At 35.2% G+C, this 14,190-nt stretch overlaps 1 protein-coding gene across 1 annotated transcript in view; it reads left to right on the plus strand.

The window, feature by feature from the left end:
* The window catches only part of LOC149787561 (uncharacterized), a 215,877-nt gene that overhangs the window by 19,771 nt on the left and 181,916 nt on the right, over positions 1 to 14,190 (plus strand). Inside the window, exons 4-11 of the mRNA XM_089973710.1 lie at positions 682 to 860; positions 1,776 to 2,060; positions 3,762 to 4,008; positions 6,918 to 7,104; positions 10,919 to 11,090; positions 11,500 to 11,651; positions 11,920 to 12,131; positions 13,939 to 14,053. Of these exons, the coding sequence (XP_089829836.1) occupies positions 682 to 860; positions 1,776 to 2,060; positions 3,762 to 4,008; positions 6,918 to 7,104; positions 10,919 to 11,090; positions 11,500 to 11,651; positions 11,920 to 12,131; positions 13,939 to 14,053 (1,549 nt within the window). The remainder of the gene's footprint in view (positions 1 to 681; positions 861 to 1,775; positions 2,061 to 3,761; positions 4,009 to 6,917; positions 7,105 to 10,918; positions 11,091 to 11,499; positions 11,652 to 11,919; positions 12,132 to 13,938; positions 14,054 to 14,190) is intronic.

The following is a 14,190-nucleotide window of genomic DNA, read 5'->3' on the forward strand; positions in this document are numbered from 1 at the left end:
ATTAAATCAGTGGTAGTGCTAAATGTTTTGATATGTATTAAATCAGTGGTAGTGCTAAATCAGTGGTAGTGCTAAATATTTTGATATGTATTAAATCAGTGGTAGTGCTAAATGTTTTGATATGCATTAAATCAGTGGTAGTGCTAAATATGGTGGTGCTAAATATTTTGATAGGTATTAAATCAGTGGTAGTGCTAAATGTTTTGATAGGTATTAAATCAGTGGTAGTGCTAAATGTTTTGATATGTATTAAATCAGTGGTAGTGCTAAATATTTTGATAGGTATTAAATCAGTGGTAGTGCTAAATATTTTGATATGTATTAAATCAGTGGTAGTGCTAAATATTTTGATATGTATTAAATCAGTGGTAGTGCTAAATGTTTTGATATGCATTAAATCAGTGGTAGTGCTAAATGTTTTGATATGTATTAAATCAGTGGTAGTGCTAAATATTTTGATAGGTATTAAATCAGTGGTAGTGCTAAATATTTTGATATGCATTAAATCAGTGGTAGTGCTAAATGTTTTGACATATCATTCACAAATATGTATGTCTGACCATTTGAATGATTGCTACAGTTGTTTCCACAAATGTTCACTTTATAGAATCTTGAACTTTGTTTTTGAATGAGTACGTATCTAAGGTTACAAACTGTTTCCTACTTGACACAATGTTTCAGATGGAACAAGCAAGGTGTTGAATCCATTTTGTTTGATGATGGATTAGAAGCTGATGAGAGTAACCTACAGAGCCGACCCAAAGGGCAAATAACTCAAAGTGACATGTTCAGTATGTTAGAGGTCAAATATGAACAGCTAAAGGAAAAGCTGCTGATGGAAATGGGAAAATTCTCAGCAGGTATTAGTAATAAATGTAACTTAGTACTTGAATCCTTGATGCTATTATGAAAGGGTAGTTACTCAGGAATGTTGTCCAAGACATCAAAGCACCATCAATTCACTTTGTGTGTATTGTTTTACTTTACTAATTTACCAAGTTTCATTTGGTTATTATCCTATTTATCCACTTACAGTAAGATTTTTCAGATTTATTGACAAGTTAATAAGAAAACAAGTAGACACAGATAGATTTCATGTGTTATCATGTTCAGGTATATTTCATATAGACACTTATTATAAAACACCTTATAAGAAAAGTAACAAAAATTAATCACTTTTTTGTTATTAAGTATCCCTGGGGACTGATTTTAGAAGTATTTTCTTGTGTATCTTTGGTGTTATCTATGGCAACAATTCTTTTTAAAAATTCTTCTAAGTATTGAATTTCCATTTGGAAATCCAGAAATGTAGTAATTTTTCACAGGATACTATCATTGTGTTACATTATCAGTGTGAGAAGAATATTGTTAGCATATATACTTGCTTAAAAGTTGAGTCAAACTGCAGACAACAAACATCATGTTCTGCTGTGGCATAATGCACCTGCAAATCAGAGTTTATGTTACTTGTTTTGCTGGTTATGCATAACAAACTGAGCAGACCTAGATGTGCTGGTGCATTATGTGATGGCAGATCTGGGTCTGTGCAGCTTGCAGCTGAGCTCATCTTATAAGCATATGTAATGGTATATCAGTTGAGAAAGTGATAAGAAGAAGAGAAATAAAAATGAAAAAATAGCAATTATTCTCAGTAGGAACACTGCATGTTCTCCAAATCTATGTCAGACATGTCAGACATTTTTCAGTATCAATGTAGTTTTCATGAACATCCTGTAAATTTTTAAATGCCAGATTTGTCATTGTTTATTTCATAGCTGTTGAAAGTGAGGAAGCTGAACTCCTTGAGCAGCTGCGCAGACAAGAGAAGCGATTGCATTACAAGAGGAGGGGTCAGACTCATGGGGATCTGGAAGAGGAACTTCCAGGGGGAAGCTTAATGCTGTATTCAGGTCTAATGGGCCTTATGGGGGAACTGAAGAAGGAAAGTAGTGTTAGAAGGAAGGAAATGGAGGATCTAAAGACAAAGCTAAAATGGGAGGGAAAGACTGAGGCAGAAATTTCTCATGCTGTACAAGAACATTATCAGTCTGCCATCTCAGGTAGTAAATAGTGCCAAGGTCACACATTATCTTGTCTCACCTATATTAGCCAAGGTCACACATTATCTTGTTTCACCTATATTAGCCAAGGTCACGCATTATCTTGTCTCACCTATATTGTGAGATACAGGTGTAATTTTTCTGCTGGTTGAGAGTGTGAACAGTTTAATTTTTTTGTCTTTTGGTAAGTTTTATGTCTTATCACTCTCGATAATGATAGCGTCAGTCTCTTGTTAGCTCTTGGCAGTGACTGTGTCCATCCCTTGTTAGCTCTTGGTAGTGACTGTGTCTGTCTCTTGTTAACTCATGGTAGCTACTGTTTCCTTCTCTTGTTAGCTCTTGGTAGTGACTGTGTCTGTCCCTTGTTAGCTCTTGGTAGTGACTGTGTCTGTCTCTTGTTATCTCATGGTAGCTACTGTGTCCTTCTCTTGTTAGCTCTTGGTAGTGACTGTCTATCCCTTGTTAGCTCTTGGTAGTGACTGTTTCCATCCCATGTTAGCTCTTTGTACTGATTGTGTCCATCTCTTGTTAGCTCATGGTAGTGATTGTGTCAGTCTTTGGTTAGCTGTTGGGAGCGATTGTGTCAGCCTATTGTTAGCTGTTGGGAGTGATTGTGCCAGTCTCTTGTTAGCTCTTGGTAGTGACTGTGTCCATTCCTTGTTAGCTCATGGTAATGAATGTGTCAGTCACTTTTTACCTCATGGTAGTGACTGTCTGTCACTTTTTAGCTCATGGTTGTGATTGTGTCTATCCCTTGTTTGCTCTTGGTAGTGACTGTTTCTGTCCATCTCTTGTTAGCTCATGGTAGTGATTGTGTCACATTTTACCTCATGGTAGTGATTTTGTCACATTTTACCTCATGGTAGTGATTGTGTCACATTTTACCTCATGGTAGTGATTGTGTTACTTTTTACCTCATGGTAGTGATTGTGTCGCATTTTACCTCATGGTAGTGATTGTGTCTGTCACGTTTTAGCTCATGGTAGTGACTCTGTCTGTCACTTTTTAGCTCGTTGTAGTGATTGTGTCAATCTGGCTCTTGGTACTGAGAGTTCCTTCCTGAAAGACCTCATGTTTCTGGTTCTGAAATCTCAGTTTTATAAACCGAGTTTACATTTTTATATAAAATGGATTTCTTTTAATTTCCCATAACTTTTGAAATATAAAATCTTCCTCTCACTTTGAATAAAGAACAATGCATGGAATTAGGACAGCATGTCTTTACAGAATTCAATGATGCACCAAGATGTCTTCCAAAATGATTCTTTAATAAAAACAGTGTGATGAAAGCAATATACTAAAACAAATGTTTAAATACTTGTCTGTATGTTATCTTCTTCACATATTCTTAAAACAGACCAAAGAAAGTAATGATTTCTCAGTTGAATTATCTTTGTAACAAAGAAAAAACTTTAACATGAAATCAGTTTCTTCATGTTAGAATTATGCAATATATTATATCTTTGTTAAAGACTTAAAGATGATTATTTGATTATTTATGAATCAAATAGAACAGTTAAACTTTGTACAGAATTTACTAGCCATCTACTTGAGTCTTTGTGATTCCAAACATTTTAGTATATATGGATGATGCTGGGGAAGTTTGGACAAACTTGATGGAGAAACATTCAAAGTCCATAGAGATTTGAAACAAAATGTTTGGTATCAGGTGTGTGTAAAACATTAGCTATTTCTTTACAGTAAACAGATGCTGTTCTGCCATCCTCAAGGATCTGCATACTCGACACCAGACTGAACGAGAAGAAACAGTGAAAATTCTTCATTCTGATGATGGCCAGTCTCTTGAAGTTGCTATGGCAGTTGAATATGGTCGCCTGGTCAGAGAGGTTGCTATTATCGAGGAACAGCAGGCAGAGAGAGACAACTTTGTGTTAGCAGCTACTGCTGTAGGACTAGCAGAGAGAGCTCTGAACCAAGTTAGAGACAGGTAGCACTTTTCGGTTACAAGCATATTCCTAAATATTTGCATCAAAGTACGGGGAAAGCGGTATGCAAATGACAGTGGAGGGGTTTGTTAATTCTGTTTGTTATGGACTGGTGACCTTTATATGTAAAAAAACTCACTCAGCTTCTGCTCATGCATGCTAATAACCAGCAGACTTATCAGTTTACATTTGGAGAGCTTCTTTAACGAATGCTTTATCTAATTCAAGTTCAAAACATGTTTTAAAAAACAATGACAGGTGCACAAAAAATTCTTGAATGAGAGAGTTCATAGTATATGACTTATTATAACGTCCTTTATATAGTGAGAATAAACAAAAACAAATAGAGTTAATTGCTCATATGAGACAGATAACCATTAAATATATGGGACAGTTATATATATATATATATATATATATATATATATATATATATATATATATATATATATATATATATATATATGGAAACTGCTAACCCTGGATTCCTAAATAAGAATGCTTGATAATAGTAGGCAGAATTAATATTTTAATACAAATAATACTATCATACAGGTTAGAGAATTTTTAATTCATACTCTACGGAGATTTGAACCCAGGTCTGCAGGTAAACAGCACCCATTGCCTTGCCTGCACACACAGACCCATATTCCCTCATGACTAAGCATACATCACTTTCCATTCTGTCTGGTGTACATTTATTATTCTCTATAACTAATTCCTTATACCTTAATTTCTTTCATAGGAATCCGGAATGACCGTGTAGATATGTGAAAATTAATTACTAGGTCGTCATGCGAGTTAGTCTGCTGCACATGAGTGCATATAACACCAATTGAGTAACATCATTTTTACGTGATGTGTGCTTAATCGTGAGGGAATATGGACTCGTGTGTGCAGGCAAGGCGATGGGTGCCATTTACCTGCAGACCTGGGTTCAAATCTCTGTAGAGTACAAACAAAATTTCTAACCTGTATGATAGTATTATTTGTATTATACATATGTAATATTAATAATAATAATCAGGACTTTGTATAGCACCTAATCTTTAGAAGCTCTAAGCGCTTTACAACATTAGACAACACCTATAAGATAAAAGCATATAATGATATGATTACAAACACAAACACCGTGAAATTAGAAAACATAGAAAAAACATTCTGAGAATATTTAAGGTAGGAAACATTAAGAGGTCTTTAAGTTTGTTCTTGCAGTTGAAATAAGTGAGTTTTGAGAGCCCTCTTGAATGTGATCACTGTGTCTTTGTGTCTAAGTTCAGTGGGCAATTCATTCCATGTTGCTGGGGCTTGGTATCCAAAAGAACGCTGTCCATATGACTTTGTTTTAATAATGGCAATAATGAGTATACGATTGTCAGAAGAGGAGCATAAGTATCTTCCTGGTGTGTACACATGGGTGAGGTCAGATAGGTATGTTGGACTGGAGTCCGTCAGTGAAAAGTAGCACAGAGAACAAATTTTGTATTTGATTCTGGATCGAATGGATAGCCAGTTTAGGGTACAGAGCAGCGGGCAGGTGTGCTCTGATCATGGTAGTCTAAGCATGATCCGAGTAGCTGTGCTTTGAACTTTTTGAAGATTTTGGAGTAGATATTGAGATGAATCAGACAGAATTGAGTTACAATAGTCCTGTCTTGAAAGTACTAATGAACACACAAGACACAAGTGTTTTAGTGGCATCAACTGAAAGATATTTGTGAATGGAGCTGATGCATCTCAGCTCAAGATATATATATATATATATATATATATATATATATGTTTGTGTTGTTATTTCGTATTCCTTAAATTGTCTTTAAATGTTCATGTGTCCCTGATATATCTGTTGAGGAGGCAGGGATGACAGTTCATTTCAGTCAAAATTGTCTTTAGCAGCTAAAAGCAAAAACAAATCCATCTCAAGAAAAGTTTTCTGGAGTTTTTATGGTGATTCTTGACATTGACCCTTTTGAACTGTATTTAAAGTAACAAATTTTAACTTTAGCACCTTCTTATGTTAGCTTGTTTATTATAGATATTCTTATTGACTTGATCCTCTGTCTGCATGGGTTCAAGCCTCGGATTCAACCAATGTGGGTATGTGAGAAAGTTTGCCAGTAGTTTCTCTTGGGTTGGCAGTTCTTCTCTCCGGGGTTTTCCCAGGTTCTTCCTCCACCATTAATACTGGCCGACATGTATAGCCTATTGTGTGCTGAAAAATGGCATTAAACACCACCACCACCACAACAACAACAACAATTGATCCAGGATTTTGTAAACTTTTAATTTCCTCAGATGTGATAATTAAAGAGGTCACAATTATTGAATCAGTCCAGATTGAATTTTAACCAAGCTTTGCTATAATTTTAGAGTATACGGAGGGTTTTCTGGAATAAAGATATCCAAACTAAAAATAATATTAATTTTTGATGTATGAAAAGTTATTTGTACACAAGCTTTTTTCTGTAAACTTGTCTTTTGTTCAATCTGTTCATCAAAGTAAGTTTCATCTGCGTTCATATTATCAAAAGTAGTCACAGTGATTGTACTGGGATTATGTAAAATAGTCTGATGCAAATCTTAGTAGATAAGGAAATGAAAACACCTGCTTATTAATCAAGGACCATTAAGATATTAATGTAAATTAGTCACACTTTCTGCACTTTTCAAGTTATTTTGCCTTGAGAAAATTCAATATTTTGTAAGTATCCCGTCAACAGCTGCATAATGGAATTTAATAGGATGATCCAATTTTGGCTGTTTAAGGGCAGTAATTGGTAAATGGTTTGAATGTACAGAAAAACTAAACAAGGAGGAAAAACCCAAAATTGGCTGGATAGGAAAGGTATCTGTTGAGTTGAGGTAATCATTATGGGAGGCATTACTGCATCTCATGTATTTGAATATTTAGAACTGACTGGGACAGAATGAGATCGGAACATCATGCACAGCTTCAGCTTCTGGATAAACGTAACAAGAAACCACTCAAGACTACAATTTCACCACTAGATGTCACTGCTGCATCAGAGAGAGGGACTACTGACCTTCAAATAGATATTATCAGAGAAGTCACACAGAAGCACTTCTTTGAGAGAGAGGTTAGTTGTAAATACAAGTAAAAAGAAATCATTAGATAAATCACATAATATATCAATTTTGGGTTATGTATTAAACTTTGCCTGTCAATGTCCTCTTATCATAAATGAATAGGGGAATAAATTAAAATGCATCAGTGTACTAAAATAATTATTTGAAAAAGATGTATTTACTTCTTTAGCAGAAACCGTCTTTATCAGTACTAATACAAGCTTTTATTTTTGACAGTATCTTGGTTGAAGTATGAGATGACCACATTAATGCAATTTGATTTTGCACATAGCTTTTTTTATTTTTGCAGTTTAATGATTAAAGCTGTATCACAAGATTAGGAAATGGAAAACTGATTCTTCTAATTTGTTTTGCTGGTTTTAATGGTCTTTTTAACATGACATTGAATATATCATGTTGAAAAAATGGGAGCTAAGTGCCTTTCACAAGAACACACTACAGCAGCTAACCAGGGGTGGCCTGGTCAGGTATCAAACCTGCAACTTGTGGATCACAAGTCCATCATTTTACCAGCTGAGCCACCATGGCTTCTGTGAAAACTGATGCCATATTGGTATTTGACAGATTATCAATCAATGCATATCTATTGACATGAATTATAAAAGATTACTGACACACAGTTGTAATCTTAATTTACAGATGAAACAATGAATGAAAGGACAAAGAAGTGGATGAATACTGAATTTATTTTTCACATTTTTTTGTGTACTTAAATTTTTTGGGTTTAATGAAAAATTACATTTTCATCAGTAATTCTAATTTGGGATTGGAGAAGTGGTCTTGGGTGAGTATTTCCACCTGAAATTATATTGTGTTATATTGCGATGTAAATGATCATATATGTATGGAGATGAATCAGTATCAATCTGACTATCTGGTAAGGCCTTGTGATACCATCTGTGATTTTCTGACCCTGCAAGTTTGTATTATAACAAATGACATGTTCTTTTTGCTGTCACAGTATTTCTTCTTATTTTGGAAAAACAGATAAGCATTGTGTGCCTGGCCAGATAAGAGATCAGATAGCATTGTGTGAATGACCAGATAAGAGAGCAGATAACATTGTGTGCTTGGCCAGAGAAGAGATTAGATAGCATTGTGTGCATGGCCAGAGAAGAGATCAGATAGCATTGTGTGCATGGCCAGATAAGAGATCAGATAGCATTGTTTGCATGGCCAGATAAGAGAACAGATAGCAGTGTGTGCATGGCCAGATCAGAGATTAGATAGCATTGTGTTCATGGCCAGATAATAAATTGTGGCTGAGTGGTCTAAAGCAATCTCCATTACGGATCACTGCCATCTCACCTCTGTCTGCATGGGTTCAAGTCTCGGATTCAGCCAATGTGGGTATGTGAGAAAGCTTGCCAGTAGCTTCTTGTGGGCCGGTGGTTCTTTCTGAGGTTTTCCCATTTTTTTCCTCCACCATTAATACTGGCCGCCATATGTAGCCTATCGTGTGCTGAAAATGGCATTAAACCCTACAACAATAACAGTAAAAAGATAATAAATTAGATAGCATTGTGTGCATGGCCAGATAAGAGATTAGATAGCATTGTGTGCATGGCCAGATAAGAAATTAGACAGCATTGTGTGCATGGCCAGAGAAGAGATCAGATAGCATTGTGTGCCTGGCCAGATAAGAGATTAGATAGCGTTGTGTGCATGGCCAGATAAGAGATTAGATAGCATTGTGTGCATGGCCAGATAAGAGATTAGATAGCATTGTGTGCATGGCCAGATAAGAGAGCAGATAGCATTGTGTGCATGGCCAGATAAGAAATTAGACAGCATTTGTGCATGGCCAGAGAAGAGATCAGATAGCATTGTATGAATGGCCAGATAAGAGATTAGATAGCATTGTGTGCATGGCCAGATAAGAGATCAGATAGCATTGTGTGCATGGCCAGATAAGAGAGCAGACAGCATTGTGTGTATGGCCAGATAAGAAATTAGACAGCATTGTGTGCATGGCCAGAGAAGAGATCAGATAGCATTGTATGAATGGCCAGATAAGAGATTAGATAGCATTGTGTGCATGGCCAGATAAGAGATCAGATAGCATTGTGTGCATGGCCAGATAAGAGAGCAGACAGCATTGTGTGTATGGCCAGATAAGAAATTAGACAGCATTGTGTGCATGGCCAGAGAAGAGATCAGATAGCATTGTATGAATGGCCAGATAAGAGATTAGATAGCATTGTGTGCATGGCAAGATAAGAGATCAGATAGCATTGTGTGCATGGCCAGATAAGAGAGCAGATAGCATTGTGTGCATGGCCAGATAAGAAATTAGACAGCATTGTGTGCATGGCCAGAGAAGAGATCAGATAGCATTGTATGAATGGCCATTAAAGAGATTCGATAGCATTGTGTAACTGGCCAGATAAGAGAATAGATAGCATTGTGTGCATGGCCAGCTAAGAGATCAGATAGCATTGTGTGACTGGCCAGATAAGAGATCAGATAGCGTTGTGTGCAAGGCCAGATAAGAGATCAGATAGCATTGTGTGCATGGCCAGATAAGAGATCAGATAGTATTTTGTGCATGGCCAGATAAGAGATCAGATATCATTGTGTGCATGGCCATATAAGAGATCAGATATCATTTTGTGCATGGCCAGATAAGAGATCAGACAGCATTTTGTGCATGGCCAGATAGGAAATTAGACAGCATTTTGTGCATGGCCAGATAAGAGATCAGATATCATTGTGTGCATGGCCAGATAAGAGATCAGATAGCATTTTGTGCATGGCCAGATAAGAGATCAGATATCATTGTGTGCATGGCCAGATAAGAGATCAGATATCATTTTGTGCATGGCCAGATAAGAGATCAGATATCATTGTGTGCATGGCCAGATAGGAAATTAGACAGCATTTTGTGCATGGCCAGATAGGAAATTAGACAGCATTTTGTGCATGGCCAGATAAGAGATCAGATTGTTAGAAGTTTAATGAAAAGTTATAACCATTTTCAAGGTGGATGATGTCTGTTCATGTGAATGGCAAGTTTACTAGTATTCATGCTAACAAAGCATCTATGGCATACTGGTAATGATTAATTAATTTCACCATCTTCCTTTCCTTTGAATCCAAAGTGGGTCCAATCAAAACTCTTTGCCTGTTGATTGAGTATAAGATATTATTCAAAAGTGTTTAACCAACAGACATTACTAAACCACAGGTTCCCTTGCTTACTTTCAAGATGTCAAATAATATTTTCAGTACACAAGTAGTTTCACAACCAGTTTAACTAATAAATAGTTAGGGTTCAGATATTGTTATGGAAGAATTTGTACTGATATGAATTGTAATACAATAATGTACTAATATGTACTGATATGAATTGTAATACAATAATGTACTAATATATACTGATATGAATTGTAATACAATAATGTACTAATATGTACTGATACATCAGTGTACATTACATTAGTAGAAGGGGTCTTATTGTCTCAACAGAAGGATCATTATTTGTAAGATTTTCTTTGTAGGATTCTAGGATTTTTAAATTTGTGGTTGGAAGCAACCATGAAATCCATGTACAATGGATATCCCTTGACAAATGCTAAATTCACAGTAGTAGATGGCTGGTTGAATAGATCCACTAATAGCCATATGGCCTTAATGTTTACAACTACACTTTTTGCATGTTCTTTTCAGTATTTCAAAAGCTTGGGTCAAAGACTTGAAGAAATTGTGAGATGTATACGTATTTCATGTTTGTTTTTAATCATGAAGGGTATCAGAACGATGAATGTAAATGTGGTACATCCATTCAGCTTTTTTTGTGTGCAGGCCCTGATTGATATGCTGCAGGGAGCAGATAAGAAGAAGAACCAAGAAAAATCTAAGAAAACCAAACCAGAAGACATCAAAAGACAACTGAAAGCACTCACCAATCAGCACAACACTTTGATGAAGACTTCCCAAGCTGACAGCAATTCACTTCATAAGCTTCTTTCTGAAGGTACTGGTTCTTATGCATTAACCATATACTGGAAAGTCGGAAGTTTCTTTTGTATAATGAAGTCATAAGTTGATATAATCAGCAATGAAAGGAGAATGAGCTTGTGAAATATTGCTTATTATTCAAACAGAAATTGTATTGTCCCCTTTGTTTTAATTTAGTTGGTGTATTGACTCATTTCTTTTCATCTTGTCCTACCTTTGCGTATTTCTTTCCACAAAAATAAAATACAGCTGCTAAGTGTGGCATTTCAAGTTGTTCAGAGATACAAGTTTGGTAAAAATATTAGTTGAAATCTTTCAGAAGGAAGGTGAAAGTTATGATATCAATGCTAGTAAAATAATTAAAGGAAAATGTTTTCTAAACTGGCCCCTCTGTAACCCAGCTTCTTTTCCACCATGCTTTTTAGCTGTCTGTCTGTACCGTGAGACAAGACGTGGAGAGATTGAGATCAGTTTCCCCAACATTTCGGAGGATGAGATCAATATGGTGGTATTGGCTGATCTTCAGCAGAGACAGGGGGTGGACTTTGAGATAAAACTACAGCAGATTCAAACACAGGTGAGAATTTTATGACTTTTATGGTGCTTTTCATGTCCCAAATTAGTTTGAGACTGGTGATGAGTCAGTGAGATAGATATGCAATTTGTTAGCATTTTCAAAAAAGTGAAATTTCTGTCATTACTTAAAATCGTAGCTAAAGACAAAACATATCATATTTGGTCTTTTTATTCTCCATTGGTTGCAACCATGAAAATCAGGAAAATGATTCTGTAAAATCGAATCAGTTGCATCATTTTAATAGGAACCATACAATATGTAATTCCAGAAAATGGATGACCTAGTGATTATTCTGCTTCATGAGAACGAGGCCCGCATACGGGAACACTACGAAGGTATTGCATACATCACTCTCGGTACGCTAGAAATCAGTGAGGATGACACCGAGTTCATTAAGGCATTGGATGAGAAGTACGAGACTCTAAGACGCAGTATGTTTCTGATGGCCATCCAAGACTCATTTGGAAATGAATATAAAAAGTAATTGAACATTTCACTTCTTAGAATTAGATTTATTTATTTATATATTTTGACACCAGTGGTCAGAATCTTGCAAGAGGCAGTGCATTTTTTAGTACTCTGTTCCTTGCACAGAACACAGAAAATTGAATATACAACTTGTGGTTATATAGATTACATAGATATACCTTCATGTGAAAGACAAGTTTGTAAAATCCTGTATAATTGACAAATAATAAGTCCTGCAAAGCTTTATTAGTCTGCAGTGATTATCAATCAGATCTGATTATAATAAAGTGAAAAGGAGCAGTTTAATTTGTTCTAAATAAAATAGAACAAAATTAAATACAGAATTTAGTTATTTTCAAGGGTATCTATTTTGTTTGTTTATTGAAAAATTATATCATAGTATTTAAATTCATTGGTTGTGGAAGGGATCCTATAATTTTCCATGGAAGGTTAATTGGTTTTTGGGCCATAAAATTGTAGGTTTGTATGAATCACAAAATTCACAAAAATTGGTACCCTTTGAAAAACAGTAAATTAACAGTAGGCTACAAAATCAGATGGAAACTTCCTTACTGAAATTTTCTGAATCCATATCCATCCTAAACTGGCTTTGCTGTATTTTGATACTATTTTAGATCTCCTTTTTTATTTATATTTTTTATTTTTTTATTTTTTTATTATTATAACCAAAATGAGTAAAGTAAGAAAAGATTTTACAGAAAGATTTGTTGAAAATAGAACTTATTTTGTTTAACATTCATGAGATTAGTTAAGAAAAATGGGGGGGTTTTCAAGAAAATACATTAATAAAACCATTTTTTTCTTCTTATAGGGTTAGTATATTTCTTGTGTGAGAAATCTGTTTGATACAGATTGTTTTTGTAGGCTTAATATATTTATTACCTGTTATAAACAGGATACATTTAATAAACATGACAAAAATCTTTTTGAAAAATGTTTGCATTCCATTCCTTGTTTATGGTACACATTCTTTGAGTCTTTTGTTAACTTTAAGCTCAGTGTTAAAAAGAAGCTTATTACTCAGTATGCAGTTGAACTTATCCATTTGCTTGAATCTTGAAACAAGTATATTTTTTTTGAAAACTTCTGACTGACTTATGAAGGGTGCTACAAGTACAGTATTGCAATCCATGGACAATATGACTTTGTTTTTACTCAGTGACCCCTGAAGGTTCTTTTCAGTTTTGCCTTAAATGGGGTAGGAAATGCATTTTGGGGATTACTTCTGAATGCATCGATACACACCTGTTTCCAAGAGATTTTTGTGTAGCTGGGTGTATAAAAGACTCTGGTTTTGATTGGCTATTTTCCCCACACATGTAGAAGTGTGAAAATTGGTCTAATTCTTTTTTTTTGTGTGTATATTGGACCCATTATTTTCATGTCCTGGCACTTTTTAAACTCCAAACCTCAAACTTATCCCCATTTTGCAACGGTTTATCTGTCTCTGTGCAGCTTGAACCAGTCTGCTTTAGTATCAGGCATAAAAATCTAAAAGTTGGACACAAACTCTGCTTCTGAAACCAGCAATTTTCGAGGTTAGAAATATTGGGCCTAAAAAATTATGCTTTTTCTGCAGTATTATTTAATGAAAGTCTACATTATATGGCATCATTGCAGATCTGATTTCTTTTCTGTGATACCACCTGCTTTCGTCAATTTTAAATTTTGTTGACTTTAAAGAACTTGGAAGTAGAATACAACCCCATGATGCCAGAATGTGGCACATGGGGTTAATGAATGAATTAAAGGTTGCTTCACATCAACTTTTTAACAAATTTTCTTCTTATTCACTCAGCTTGCCTAAGACAGAAAAACAGAAAGAGATATCAAGGAAGAAAAAGGAAGAGAAGAGTTTAAGAGCTCAGGGGAAATTTGAAGAGATGGCAACTTTGCTAGGAATGAAAGCCAAGGTAAATATGTATTCTGTAGTTATGCCTCTTCCAGCACTCTAAGCTGAGTTATAGTAGTCGTGTAAAATTAATTCTGTTTTTCTTTTGAACTCTATCAATGTTAAACTTCACTTTTCTTTCCATGCATGCACAATGTT

This window comes from Sinohyriopsis cumingii, chromosome 11 (genome assembly GCF_028554795.1).
Source record: "Sinohyriopsis cumingii isolate HCF-2022 chromosome 11, ASM2855479v2, whole genome shotgun sequence".
Lineage (NCBI taxonomy): Eukaryota > Metazoa > Mollusca > Bivalvia > Unionida > Unionidae > Sinohyriopsis > Sinohyriopsis cumingii.